Here is a 13,783-nt window from a genome sequence, read left to right on the forward strand (position 1 = left end):
GTTTACAATTTCATCGTGCACTCCCAGCCAAGGACAGCTGTTTCGCTCTACTTGGAGCTCGTCAGCCTGGCGTAGGGAAGTGACACGATCTTGGGTCGGCACAACAGTGCGTCTCGGCGAGACGTCAATGTTCCACGGTGACGACGCCACTTGTGGAGGCCGCAGTGCAAGCCAGCAAGTACATATAAAAAGTAAAAAATAGCCGAAGCTCTGTAGCTGCACGCTGAGCAGATGTTTACAATTTCATCGTGCACTCCCAGCCAAGGACAGCTGTTTCGCTCTACTTGGAGCTCGTCAGCCTGGCGTAGGGAAGTGACACGATCTTGGGTCGGCACAACAGTGCGTCTCGGCGAGACGTCAATGTTCCACGGTGACGACGCCACTTGTGGAGGCCGCAGTGCAAGCCAGCAAGTACATATAAAAAGTAAAAAAATAGCCGAAGCTCTGTAGCTGCACGCTGAGCAGATGTTTACAATTTGATCGTGCACTCCCAGCCAAGGACAGCTGTTTCGCTCTACTTGGAGCTCGTCAGCCTGGCGTAGGGAAGTGACACGATCTTGGGTCGGCACAACAGTGCGTCTCGGCGAGACGTCAATGTTCCACGGTGACGACGCCACTTGTGGAGGCCGCAGTGCAAGCCAGCAAGTACATATAAAAAGTAAAAAAATAGCCGAAGCTCTGTAGCTGCACGCTGAGCAGATGTTTACAATTTGATCGTGCACTCCCAGCCAAGGACAGCTGTTTCGCTCTACTTGGAGCTCGTCAGCCTGGCGTAGGGAAGTGACACGATCTTGGGTCGGCACAACAGTGCGTCTCGGCGAGACGTCAATGTTCCACGGTGACGACGCCACTTGTGGAGGCCGCAGTGCAAGCCAGCAAGTACATATAAAAAGTAAAAAAATAGCCGAAGCTCTGTAGCTGCACGCTGAGCAGATGTTTACAATTTGATCGTGCACTCCCAGCCAAGGACAGCTGTTTCGCTCTACTTGGAGCTCGTCAGCCTGGCGTAGGGAAGTGACACGATCTTGGGTCGGCACAACAGTGCGTCTCGGCGAGACGTCAATGTTCCACGGTGACGACGCCACTTGTGGAGGCCGCAGTGCAAGCCAGCAAGTACATATAAAAAGTAAAAAAATAGCCGAAGCTCTGTAGCTGCACGCTGAGCAGATGTTTACAATTTGATCGTGCACTCCCAGCCAAGGACAGCTGTTTCGCTCTACTTGGAGCTCGTCAGCCTGGCGTAGGGAAGTGACACGATCTTGGGTCGGCACAACAGTGCGTCTCGGCGAGACGTCAATGTTCCACGGTGACGACGCCACTTGTGGAGGCCGCAGTGCAAGCCAGCAAGTACATATAAAAAGTAAAAAAATAGCCGAAGCTCTGTAGCTGCACGCTGAGCAGATGTTTACAATTTCATCGTGCACTCCCAGCCAAGGACAGCTGTTTCGCTCTACTTGGAGCTCGTCAGCCTGGCGTAGGGAAGTGACACGATCTTGGGTCGGCACAACAGTGCGTCTCGGCGAGACGTCAATGTTCCACGGTGACGACGCCACTTGTGGAGGCCGCAGTGCAAGCCAGCAAGTACATATAAAAAGTAAAAAATAGCCGAAGCTCTGTAGCTGCACGCTGAGCAGATGTTTACAATTTCATCGTGCACTCCCAGCCAAGGACAGCTGTTTCGCTCTACTTGGAGCTCGTCAGCCTGGCGTAGGGAAGTGACACGATCTTGGGTCGGCACAACAGTGCGTCTCGGCGAGACGTCAATGTTCCACGGTGACGACGCCACTTGTGGAGGCCGCAGTGCAAGCCAGCAAGTACATATAAAAAGTAAAAAATAGCCGAAGCTCTGTAGCTGCACGCTGAGCAGATGTTTACAATTTCATCGTGCACTCCCAGCCAAGGACAGCTGTTTCGCTCTACTTGGAGCTCGTCAGCCTGGCGTAGGGAAGTGACACGATCTTGGGTCGGCACAACAGTGCGTCTCGGCGAGACGTCAATGTTCCACGGTGACGACGCCACTTGTGGAGGCCGCAGTGCAAGCCAGCAAGTACATATAAAAAGTAAAAAAATAGCCGAAGCTCTGTAGCTGCACGCTGAGCAGATGTTTACAATTTGATCGTGCACTCCCAGCCAAGGACAGCTGTTTCGCTCTACTTGGAGCTCGTCAGCCTGGCGTAGGGAAGTGACACGATCTTGGGTCGGCACAACAGTGCGTCTCGGCGAGACGTCAATGTTCCACGGTGACGACGCCACTTGTGGAGGCCGCAGTGCAAGCCAGCAAGTACATATAAAAAGTAAAAAAATAGCCGAAGCTCTGTAGCTGCACGCTGAGCAGATGTTTACAATTTGATCGTGCACTCCCAGCCAAGGACAGCTGTTTCGCTCTACTTGGAGCTCGTCAGCCTGGCGTAGGGAAGTGACACGATCTTGGGTCGGCACAACAGTGCGTCTCGGCGAGACGTCAATGTTCCACGGTGACGACGCCACTTGTGGAGGCCGCAGTGCAAGCCAGCAAGTACATATAAAAAGTAAAAAAATAGCCGAAGCTCTGTAGCTGCACGCTGAGCAGATGTTTACAATTTGATCGTGCACTCCCAGCCAAGGACAGCTGTTTCGCTCTACTTGGAGCTCGTCAGCCTGGCGTAGGGAAGTGACACGATCTTGGGTCGGCACAACAGTGCGTCTCGGCGAGACGTCAATGTTCCACGGTGACGACGCCACTTGTGGAGGCCGCAGTGCAAGCCAGCAAGTACATATAAAAAGTAAAAAAATAGCCGAAGCTCTGTAGCTGCACGCTGAGCAGATGTTTACAATTTGATCGTGCACTCCCAGCCAAGGACAGCTGTTTCGCTCTACTTGGAGCTCGTCAGCCTGGCGTAGGGAAGTGACACGATCTTGGGTCGGCACAACAGTGCGTCTCGGCGAGACGTCAATGTTCCACGGTGACGACGCCACTTGTGGAGGCCGCAGTGCAAGCCAGCAAGTACATATAAAAAGTAAAAAAATAGCCGAAGCTCTGTAGCTGCACGCTGAGCAGATGTTTACAATTTGATCGTGCACTCCCAGCCAAGGACAGCTGTTTCGCTCTACTTGGAGCTCGTCAGCCTGGCGTAGGGAAGTGACACGATCTTGGGTCGGCACAACAGTGCGTCTCGGCGAGACGTCAATGTTCCACGGTGACGACGCCACTTGTGGAGGCCGCAGTGCAAGCCAGCAAGTACATATAAAAAGTAAAAAAATAGCCGAAGCTCTGTAGCTGCACGCTGAGCAGATGTTTACAATTTGATCGTGCACTCCCAGCCAAGGACAGCTGTTTCGCTCTACTTGGAGCTCGTCAGCCTGGCGTAGGGAAGTGACACGATCTTGGGTCGGCACAACAGTGCGTCTCGGCGAGACGTCAATGTTCCACGGTGACGACGCCACTTGTGGAGGCCGCAGTGCAAGCCAGCAAGTACATATAAAAAGTAAAAAATAGCCGAAGCTCTGTAGCTGCACGCTGAGCAGATGTTTACAATTTCATCGTGCACTCCCAGCCAAGGACAGCTGTTTCGCTCTACTTGGAGCTCGTCAGCCTGGCGTAGGGAAGTGACACGATCTTGGGTCGGCACAACAGTGCGTCTCGGCGAGACGTCAATGTTCCACGGTGACGACGCCACTTGTGGAGGCCGCAGTGCAAGCCAGCAAGTACATATAAAAAGTAAAAAATAGCCGAAGCTCTGTAGCTGCACGCTGAGCAGATGTTTACAATTTCATCGTGCACTCCCAGCCAAGGACAGCTGTTTCGCTCTACTTGGAGCTCGTCAGCCTGGCGTAGGGAAGTGACACGATCTTGGGTCGGCACAACAGTGCGTCTCGGCGAGACGTCAATGTTCCACGGTGACGACGCCACTTGTGGAGGCCGCAGTGCAAGCCAGCAAGTACATATAAAAAGTAAAAAATAGCCGAAGCTCTGTAGCTGCACGCTGAGCAGATGTTTACAATTTCATCGTGCACTCCCAGCCAAGGACAGCTGTTTCGCTCTACTTGGAGCTCGTCAGCCTGGCGTAGGGAAGTGACACGATCTTGGGTCGGCACAACAGTGCGTCTCGGCGAGACGTCAATGTTCCACGGTGACGACGCCACCTGTGGAGGCCGCAGTGCAAGCCAGCAAGTACATATAAAAAGTAAAAAAATAGCCGAAGCTCTGTAGCTGCACGCTGAGCAGATGTTTACAATTTGATCGTGCACTCCCAGCCAAGGACAGCTGTTTCGCTCTACTTGGAGCTCGTCAGCCTGGCGTAGGGAAGTGACACGATCTTGGGTCGGCACAACAGTGCGTCTCGGCGAGACGTCAATGTTCCACGGTGACGACGCCACTTGTGGAGGCCGCAGTGCAAGCCAGCAAGTACATATAAAAAGTAAAAAAATAGCCGAAGCTCTGTAGCTGCACGCTGAGCAGATGTTTACAATTTCATCGTGCACTCCCAGCCAAGGACAGCTGTTTCGCTCTACTTGGAGCTCGTCAGCCTGGCGTAGGGAAGTGACACGATCTTGGGTCGGCACAACAGTGCGTCTCGGCGAGACGTCAATGTTCCACGGTGACGACGCCACCTGTGGAGGCCGCAGTGCAAGCCAGCAAGTACATATAAAAAGTAAAAAATAGCCGAAGCTCTGTAGCTGCACGCTGAGCAGATGTTTACAATTTGATCGTGCACTCCCAGCCAAGGACAGCTGTTTCGCTCTACTTGGAGCTCGTCAGCCTGGCGTAGGGAAGTGACACGATCTTGGGTCGGCACAACAGTGCGTCTCGGCGAGACGTCAATGTTCCACGGTGACGACGCCACTTGTGGAGGCCGCAGTGCAAGCCAGCAAGTACATATAAAAAGTAAAAAATAGCCGAAGCTCTGTAGCTGCACGCTGAGCAGATGTTTACAATTTCATCGTGCACTCCCAGCCAAGGACAGCTGTTTCGCTCTACTTGGAGCTCGTCAGCCTGGCGTAGGGAAGTGACACGATCTTGGGTCGGCACAACAGTGCGTCTCGGCGAGACGTCAATGTTCCACGGTGACGACGCCACTTGTGGAGGCCGCAGTGCAAGCCAGCAAGTACATATAAAAAGTAAAAAAATAGCCGAAGCTCTGTAGCTGCACGCTGAGCAGATGTTTACAATTTGACCGTGCACTCCCAGCCAAGGACAGCTGTTTCGCTCTACTTGGAGCTCGTCAGCCTGGCGTAGGGAAGTGACACGATCTTGGGTCGGCACAACAGTGCGTCTCGGCGAGACGTCAATGTTCCACGGTGACGACGCCACTTGTGGAGGCCGCAGTGCAAGCCAGCAAGTACATATAAAAAGTAAAAAATAGCCGAAGCTCTGTAGCTGCACGCTGAGCAGATGTTTACAATTTGATCGTGCACTCCCAGCCAAGGACAGCTGTTTCGCTCTACTTGGAGCTCGTCAGCCTTGCGTAGGGAAGTGACACGATCTTGGGTCGGCACAACAGTGCGTCTCGGCGAGACGTCAATGTTCCACGGTGACGACGCCACTTGTGGAGGCCGCAGTGCAAGCCAGCAAGTACATATAAAAAGTAAAAAAAATAGCCGAAGCTCTGTAGCTGCACGCTGAGCAGATGTTTACAATTTGATCGATTTTTACTTTTTATATGTACTTGCTGGCTTGCACTGCGGCCTCCACAAGTGGCGTCGTCACCGTGGAACATTGACGTCTCGCCGAGACGCACTGTTGTGCCGACCCAAGATCGTGTCACTTCCCTACGCCAGGCTGACGAGCTCCAAGTAGAGCGAAACAGCTGTCCTTGGCTGGGAGTGCACGATCAAATTGTAAACATCTGCTCAGCGTGCAGCTACAGAGCTTCGGCTATTTTTTTACTTTTTATATGTACTTGCTGGCTTGCACTGCGGCCTCCACAAGTGGCGTCGTCACCGTGGAACATTGACGTCTCGCCGAGACGCACTGTTGTGCCGACCCAAGATCGTGTCACTTCCCTACGCCAGGCTGACGAGCTCCAAGTAGAGCGAAACAGCTGTCCTTGGCTGGGAGTGCACGATCAAATTGTAAACATCTGCTCAGCGTGCAGCTACAGAGCTTCGGCTATTTTTTTACTTTTTATATGTACTTGCTGGCTTGCACTGCGGCCTCCACAAGTGGCGTCGTCACCGTGGAACATTGACGTCTCGCCGAGACGCACTGTTGTGCCGACCCAAGATCGTGTCACTTCCCTACGCCAGGCTGACGAGCTCCAAGTAGAGCGAAACAGCTGTCCTTGGCTGGGAGTGCACGATCAAATTGTAAACATCTGCTCAGCGTGCAGCTACAGAGCTTCGGCTATTTTTTTACTTTTTATATGTACTTGCTGGCTTGCACTGCGGCCTCCACAAGTGGCGTCGTCACCGTGGAACATTGACGTCTCGCCGAGACGCACTGTTGTGCCGACCCAAGATCGTGTCACTTCCCTACGCCAGGCTGACGAGCTCCAAGTAGAGCGAAACAGCTGTCCTTGGCTGGGAGTGCACGATCAAATTGTAAACATCTGCTCAGCGTGCAGCTACAGAGCTTCGGCTATTTTTTTACTTTTTATATGTACTTGCTGGCTTGCACTGCGGCCTCCACAAGTGGCGTCGTCACCGTGGAACATTGACGTCTCGCCGAGACGCACTGTTGTGCCGACCCAAGATCGTGTCACTTCCCTACGCCAGGCTGACGAGCTCCAAGTAGAGCGAAACAGCTGTCCTTGGCTGGGAGTGCACGATCAAATTGTAAACATCTGCTCAGCGTGCAGCTACAGAGCTTCGGCTATTTTTTTACTTTTTATATGTACTTGCTGGCTTGCACTGCGGCCTCCACAAGTGGCGTCGTCACCGTGGAACATTGACGTCTCGCCGAGACGCACTGTTGTGCCGACCCAAGATCGTGTCACTTCCCTACGCCAGGCTGACGAGCTCCAAGTAGAGCGAAACAGCTGTCCTTGGCTGGGAGTGCACGATCATATTGTAAACATCTGCTCAGCGTGCAGCTACAGAGCTTCGGCTATTTTTTACTTTTTATATGTACTTGCTGGCTTGCACTGCGGCCTCCACAAGTGGCGTCGTCACCGTGGAACATTGACGTCTCGCCGAGACGCACTGTTGTGCCGACCCAAGATCGTGTCACTTCCCTACGCCAGGCTGACGAGCTCCAAGTAGAGCGAAACAGCTGTCCTTGGCTGGGAGTGCACGATCAAATTGTAAACATCTGCTCAGCGTGCAGCTACAGAGCTTCGGCTATTTTTTTACTTTTTATATGTACTTGCTGGCTTGCACTGCGGCCTCCACAAGTGGCGTCGTCACCGTGGAACATTGACGTCTCGCCGAGACGCACTGTTGTGCCGACCCAAGATCGTGTCACTTCCCTACGCCAGGCTGACGAGCTCCAAGTAGAGCGAAACAGCTGTCCTTGGCTGGGAGTGCACGATCAAATTGTAAACATCTGCTCAGCGTGCAGCTACAGAGCTTCGGCTATTTTTTTACTTTTTATATGTACTTGCTGGCTTGCACTGCGGCCTCCACAAGTGGCGTCGTCACCGTGGAACATTGACGTCTCGCCGAGACGCACTGTTGTGCCGACCCAAGATCGTGTCACTTCCCTACGCCAGGCTGACGAGCTCCAAGTAGAGCGAAACAGCTGTCCTTGGCTGGGAGTGCACGATCAAATTGTAAACATCTGCTCAGCGTGCAGCTACAGAGCTTCGGCTATTTTTTTACTTTTTATATGTACTTGCTGGCTTGCACTGCGGCCTCCACAAGTGGCGTCGTCACCGTGGAACATTGACGTCTCGCCGAGACGCACTGTTGTGCCGACCCAAGATCGTGTCACTTCCCTACGCCAGGCTGACGAGCTCCAAGTAGAGCGAAACAGCTGTCCTTGGCTGGGAGTGCACGATCAAATTGTAAACATCTGCTCAGCGTGCAGCTACAGAGCTTCGGCTATTTTTTTACTTTTTATATGTACTTGCTGGCTTGCACTGCGGCCTCCACAAGTGGCGTCGTCACCGTGGAACATTGACGTCTCGCCGAGACGCACTGTTGTGCCGACCCAAGATCGTGTCACTTCCCTACGCCAGGCTGACGAGCTCCAAGTAGAGCGAAACAGCTGTCCTTGGCTGGGAGTGCACGATCAAATTGTAAACATCTGCTCAGCGTGCAGCTACAGAGCTTCGGCTATTTTTTTACTTTTTATATGTACTTGCTGGCTTGCACTGCGGCCTCCACAAGTGGCGTCGTCACCGTGGAACATTGACGTCTCGCCGAGACGCACTGTTGTGCCGACCCAAGATCGTGTCACTTCCCTACGCCAGGCTGACGAGCTCCAAGTAGAGCGAAACAGCTGTCCTTGGCTGGGAGTGCACGATCAAATTGTAAACATCTGCTCAGCGTGCAGCTACAGAGCTTCGGCTATTTTTTACTTTTTATATGTACTTGCTGGCTTGCACTGCGGCCTCCACAAGTGGCGTCGTCACCGTGGAACATTGACGTCTCGCCGAGACGCACTGTTGTGCCGACCCAAGATCGTGTCACTTCCCTACGCCAGGCTGACGAGCTCCAAGTAGAGCGAAACAGCTGTCCTTGGCTGGGAGTGCACGATCAAATTGTAAACATCTGCTCAGCGTGCAGCTACAGAGCTTCGGCTATTTTTTTACTTTTTATATGTACTTGCTGGCTTGCACTGCGGCCTCCACAAGTGGCGTCGTCACCGTGGAACATTGACGTCTCGCCGAGACGCACTGTTGTGCCGACCCAAGATCGTGTCACTTCCCTACGCCAGGCTGACGAGCTCCAAGTAGAGCGAAACAGCTGTCCTTGGCTGGGAGTGCACGATCAAATTGTAAACATCTGCTCAGCGTGCAGCTACAGAGCTTCGGCTATTTTTTTACTTTTTATATGTACTTGCTGGCTTGCACTGCGGCCTCCACAAGTGGCGTCGTCACCGTGGAACATTGACGTCTCGCCGAGACGCACTGTTGTGCCGACCCAAGATCGTGTCACTTCCCTACGCCAGGCTGACGAGCTCCAAGTAGAGCGAAACAGCTGTCCTTGGCTGGGAGTGCACGATCAAATTGTAAACATCTGCTCAGCGTGCAGCTACAGAGCTTCGGCTATTTTTTTACTTTTTATATGTACTTGCTGGCTTGCACTGCGGCCTCCACAAGTGGCGTCGTCACCGTGGAACATTGACGTCTCGCCGAGACGCACTGTTGTGCCGACCCAAGATCGTGTCACTTCCCTACGCCAGGCTGACGAGCTCCAAGTAGAGCGAAACAGCTGTCCTTGGCTGGGAGTGCACGATGAAATTGTAAACATCTGCTCAGCGTGCAGCTACAGAGCTTCGGCTATTTTTTACTTTTTATATGTACTTGCTGGCTTGCACTGCGGCCTCCACAAGTGGCGTCGTCACCGTGGAACATTGACGTCTCGCCGAGACGCACTGTTGTGCCGACCCAAGATCGTGTCACTTCCCTACGCCAGGCTGACGAGCTCCAAGTAGAGCGAAACAGCTGTCCTTGGCTGGGAGTGCACGATCAAATTGTAAACATCTGCTCAGCGTGCAGCTACAGAGCTTCGGCTATTTTTTTACTTTTTATATGTACTTGCTGGCTTGCACTGCGGCCTCCACAAGTGGCGTCGTCACCGTGGAACATTGACGTCTCGCCGAGACGCACTGTTGTGCCGACCCAAGATTGTGTCACTTCCCTACGCCAGGCTGACGAGCTCCAAGTAGAGCGAAACAGCTGTCCTTGGCTGGGAGTGCACGATCAAATTGTAAACATCTGCTCAGCGTGCAGCTACAGAGCTTCGGCTATTTTTTTACTTTTTATATGTACTTGCTGGCTTGCACTGCAGCCTCCACAAGTGGCGTCGTCACCGTGGAACATTGACGTCTCGCCGAGACGCACTGTTGTGCCGACCCAAGATCGTGTCACTTCCCTACGCCAGGCTGACGAGCTCCAAGTAGAGCGAAACAGCTGTCCTTGGCTGGGAGTGCACGATCAAATTGTAAACATCTGCTCAGCGTGCAGCTACAGAGCTTCGGCTATTTTTTTACTTTTTATATGTACTTGCTGGCTTGCACTGCGGCCTCCACAAGTGGCGTCGTCACCGTGGAACATTGACGTCTCGCCGAGACGCACTGTTGTGCCGACCCAAGATCGTGTCACTTCCCTACGCCAGGCTGACGAGCTCCAAGTAGAGCGAAACAGCTGTCCTTGGCTGGGAGTGCACGATCAAATTGTAAACATCTGCTCAGCGTGCAGCTACAGAGCTTCGGCTATTTTTTTACTTTATATATATATATATATATATATATATATATAAGGGGAAGAAAATTAGCAGAGGATCTTTGGCTGCACGTTGAACATGTGTTTATAAGTCTGGGCTTTCAGAGCTGAGTTTCTCACCCTGACGGGAGGACATCACGTTCCACGTGACCTTCCGACGCCACTCGTTCAAACGTCGCCCACCTACGCATTGCTGATGAAGGCCCAATAAGGCCGAAACAGCTGTCCAATGCTGGTGTGGCGACGTTTGGGACTTATAAATATATATATATATATAATGAGGGGGAAAAGCCATTAAAGAAACAAGTAAATGACACTAGACGTATTGGAAATTAAAAATTACAGATTAAGATGGCTTCTATGGCTGCACGCAGGAAACAGATACTCATGGAACGATGCGGCAGCACCAGAGGACACGTGTTTCAGTCGTGTTTGCGGCTCGTCAGCTCTGGGTAGCTGCGCATCGTTCCATGAGTATCTATATATAGATAGATTAGAAGCTTAGGAGGGCGGTTGACCACGAGAATGAAATAAGTAGGAAAAATCAGAAGACGACAAAGAGCTTACTGGAAAAGACAAAGGGGAGTTTATTAAAGGGACTATGAAATTTCCCGAACCCCCATACTTTTTCTCGATGGAAACTGTTCTTCCCGCAGATAAACTAATATGCCACAAATTTTTCCGGACGAAATCGCTCCACTCTGCGAGGAGCGCGCGCTGGAAATGTCTCTTCCGCGTTCCTCCTCTCCCGAGCAATATTTCCCTGCCGATGGTGTAACTGTACGGACCGCACTTCGGTAACCCGTTACGTCACCGGTGTTGCACAATGGCAAGTAATGCCGCGAGCTCGCGCTGTGGCTGCCGCCACTGCCGAAATCTGTCGATCACGCGAAAGCTGCTGTCATGGAGATTTCCACTCCCGATGAACGCATACGCGGGATCCTACGGCGCATGCTCCTGGCGGGATTCCTGGGCTCGGCAACACGTCACGATGACGTGTTGCCAGCTCTCCACAACTCCCCATAGAGCCCATAGTATAGCTAAATTCACACAACACTGGGCACACGACCAATGAGAGTGCAGCGATTGCTTCCTCAATCCTCCAATCAGAAGTCTTTCCGTCTGGCTCGCAGCCCGACCGGTTCTGGCTATTGCTGACTTCTGCTTTCCATACTGGCCTGTACCGGCTACCCCTGATCTCTAAGTCTACTAGCTTTCATGCACGTCGTAAAGTTATTCCGTGATTCCCAAACAACTGTGAAAAGTGTCGTAATGAACAAATTTATTTATACTGACACAATCGGCAGGTTGACACATATACATGCACTGAGTGTACTGAGTCCATTGCGTAGCGCTTCCTAGCACACTGGAACAAAGTTCAAACTTGCAAAATACGCATATCGACACAGCTTATTCCCAGCAACGAACAACTGTCACATACTTGCGCACAATCGCTTGATCATCATCCTTGCCTGCTACACGTCAAACATAAAATGCTGCTTCGTGAATCGTATTTTCTTGTCACCGCTATGCAGATCTGACGGCGCTCGACATGTTCATCGAGCCAGAATTCACGACAACACTTCAGTTTGAAATCCGATTGGCTCTTCGTAGACCGATGTTTGTGGCGAGAAACAGTACAACACGATCAAAGCCTTCAAAGGCACCATAATACACGGATAAAACGGCGATCGGCGAACGCACTTGCCTCCCAACGAAAGACACCACCAACGCGGCGCCCACCGTTCAGATTTCATATGAAACTGCCGACCGAAGGAGAACGCAGCACGCACGCGAGGAAGCGCGAAGTGCCGTTTTCAAATTCTGGCAACCAATCCGGACACGCTTGTGGCGTCCGACCAATAGAGAGGCACGGATTGCTTCGTGCGCAGTAACACGCATTTTGATACAGATTTTGCGAGAGCTGTGGGGGGCTGGTGTTGCTGAGCCGGCCGTGGTCGCGTCAAGTTGCCCGTTGTGTCTCCGCTCGGCAGCTCGCCACGGCGCGGCGCTAGCTGTCCTCCCTTCGCCGCTCCGTTTAAATTCGCTCCCGAGAAATCCGCTCGCGCGACGAAAGTAAAATTTCGGTTCTAGACTCAGAAAAATGTCTTCTTTCGAACGAAACGAAGAAAAAAATCGTTTCATAGTCCCTTTAACACATATAGGGATAGTGGTCGACGTTTCGGCAATCAGCGCTGCCTTCGACGGGACTGGGGTTTGGTGACAAGAACAGGCTTTATATATGGGAGAGGGTTATGTACAAGGAAAGGAGAGCAGCGCATGCGCTTTTGTCATGACTAACACAGGTTGGTGACTAAGTGAAAGGGCAATGAACGGGTCTGTGCCGCAGGACCTTGAGGAAATACCCGTGAGCCTGAAAAAGAGACGAAAGAGCGTATGTATTGTGCTGGATTAGGAATTAGGTTAATAAACTCCCCTTTGTGTTTTCCTGTAAGCTCTTTGTCGTTTTCTGATTTTTCCTACTTATATATATATATATATATATATATATATATATATATAGAACAAATAGGTTAATATATCAGACGGCACTGTCTTCGTCCTGACGAAGACAGTGCCACTGTCGAAACGTCGACCATTCTTTTTTTAATCTACGTGTTAAATTGCCCATTAAATAAATTAGTTTTTGTTAACGTTCCTGTGATCTGTAGTCCAAGTCTTATTATTTCACTTTTATATATATATATATATATATATATCGATGGATCGATATATATATAGATGGATAGATTTCCCCTTCATTATCTATATATATATATATATATATATATTGTCACACTTTTATCGTACGTACTTTGCATAGGTAGTGCCTGGACGGAATGGGAGGCGTGGACGGTATGCAGCGCCACCTGTGGTCGTGGGATACGCTACCGAAAACGCGGATGTCAAGTTCCCAAAGAATCCACCGTAAAATGTCCCGGTCCAGACAGGGAGACGGAGGAATGCATTATTGCAGAATGTCCAGGTACGTTGATTAACGCCCAACAACGATGAAGAGCTGTCAGTGCTCTACAGACTGAACTTCATAGCATCAATCAACTTGCTCAGTCCAATAATTGTACTGTATGATAGCACGTGCCGTGTGGCATACGTGCCCGTCTTGACAGATATCACGATCCTCGTTAAACGTGGAAGTTAAATATGTAACACCACTCATGGTAGGGGACCGAGACACACGGAACGAGAAGGACGTGCAACAAATTCTCAGACCCAAGCTGAGTCTGAGAATGTGAGCCCGGTACGTTAAGCCCGGTACGGTTGAGCCCGGTACATCTCGTGTCGTAACAGATGTAGAAAGAAAGCTAGATGTAGGCACATCCGAATTTAGCACCCACTCCTGATATAGCTAATTTGTAGACACAGATAATGCTTCTCGGACGGGCAGTTTCTGCAGCGTTCCACACGATACATTTCTGTCATCAAGTGCCGGGTATCTCTCTCCAGTCGTTGTTTAC

The 13,783-nt window shown here is 51.3% G+C and overlaps 1 protein-coding gene across 1 annotated transcript in view; it reads left to right on the forward strand.

Annotated features, from left to right (window-relative positions):
- Nucleotides 1-13,783, forward strand: part of LOC135368157 (hemicentin-1-like) — a 111,992-nt gene that overhangs the window by 81,900 nt on the left and 16,309 nt on the right. The window contains exon 38 of the mRNA XM_064601280.1: nucleotides 13,132-13,293. Coding sequence (XP_064457350.1) covers nucleotides 13,132-13,293 — 162 coding nt within the window. The remainder of the gene's footprint in view (nucleotides 1-13,131; nucleotides 13,294-13,783) is intronic.

The sequence above is a fragment of the Ornithodoros turicata genome, chromosome 9 (genome assembly GCF_037126465.1).
Source record: "Ornithodoros turicata isolate Travis chromosome 9, ASM3712646v1, whole genome shotgun sequence".
NCBI classification, from domain to species: domain Eukaryota; kingdom Metazoa; phylum Arthropoda; class Arachnida; order Ixodida; family Argasidae; genus Ornithodoros; species Ornithodoros turicata.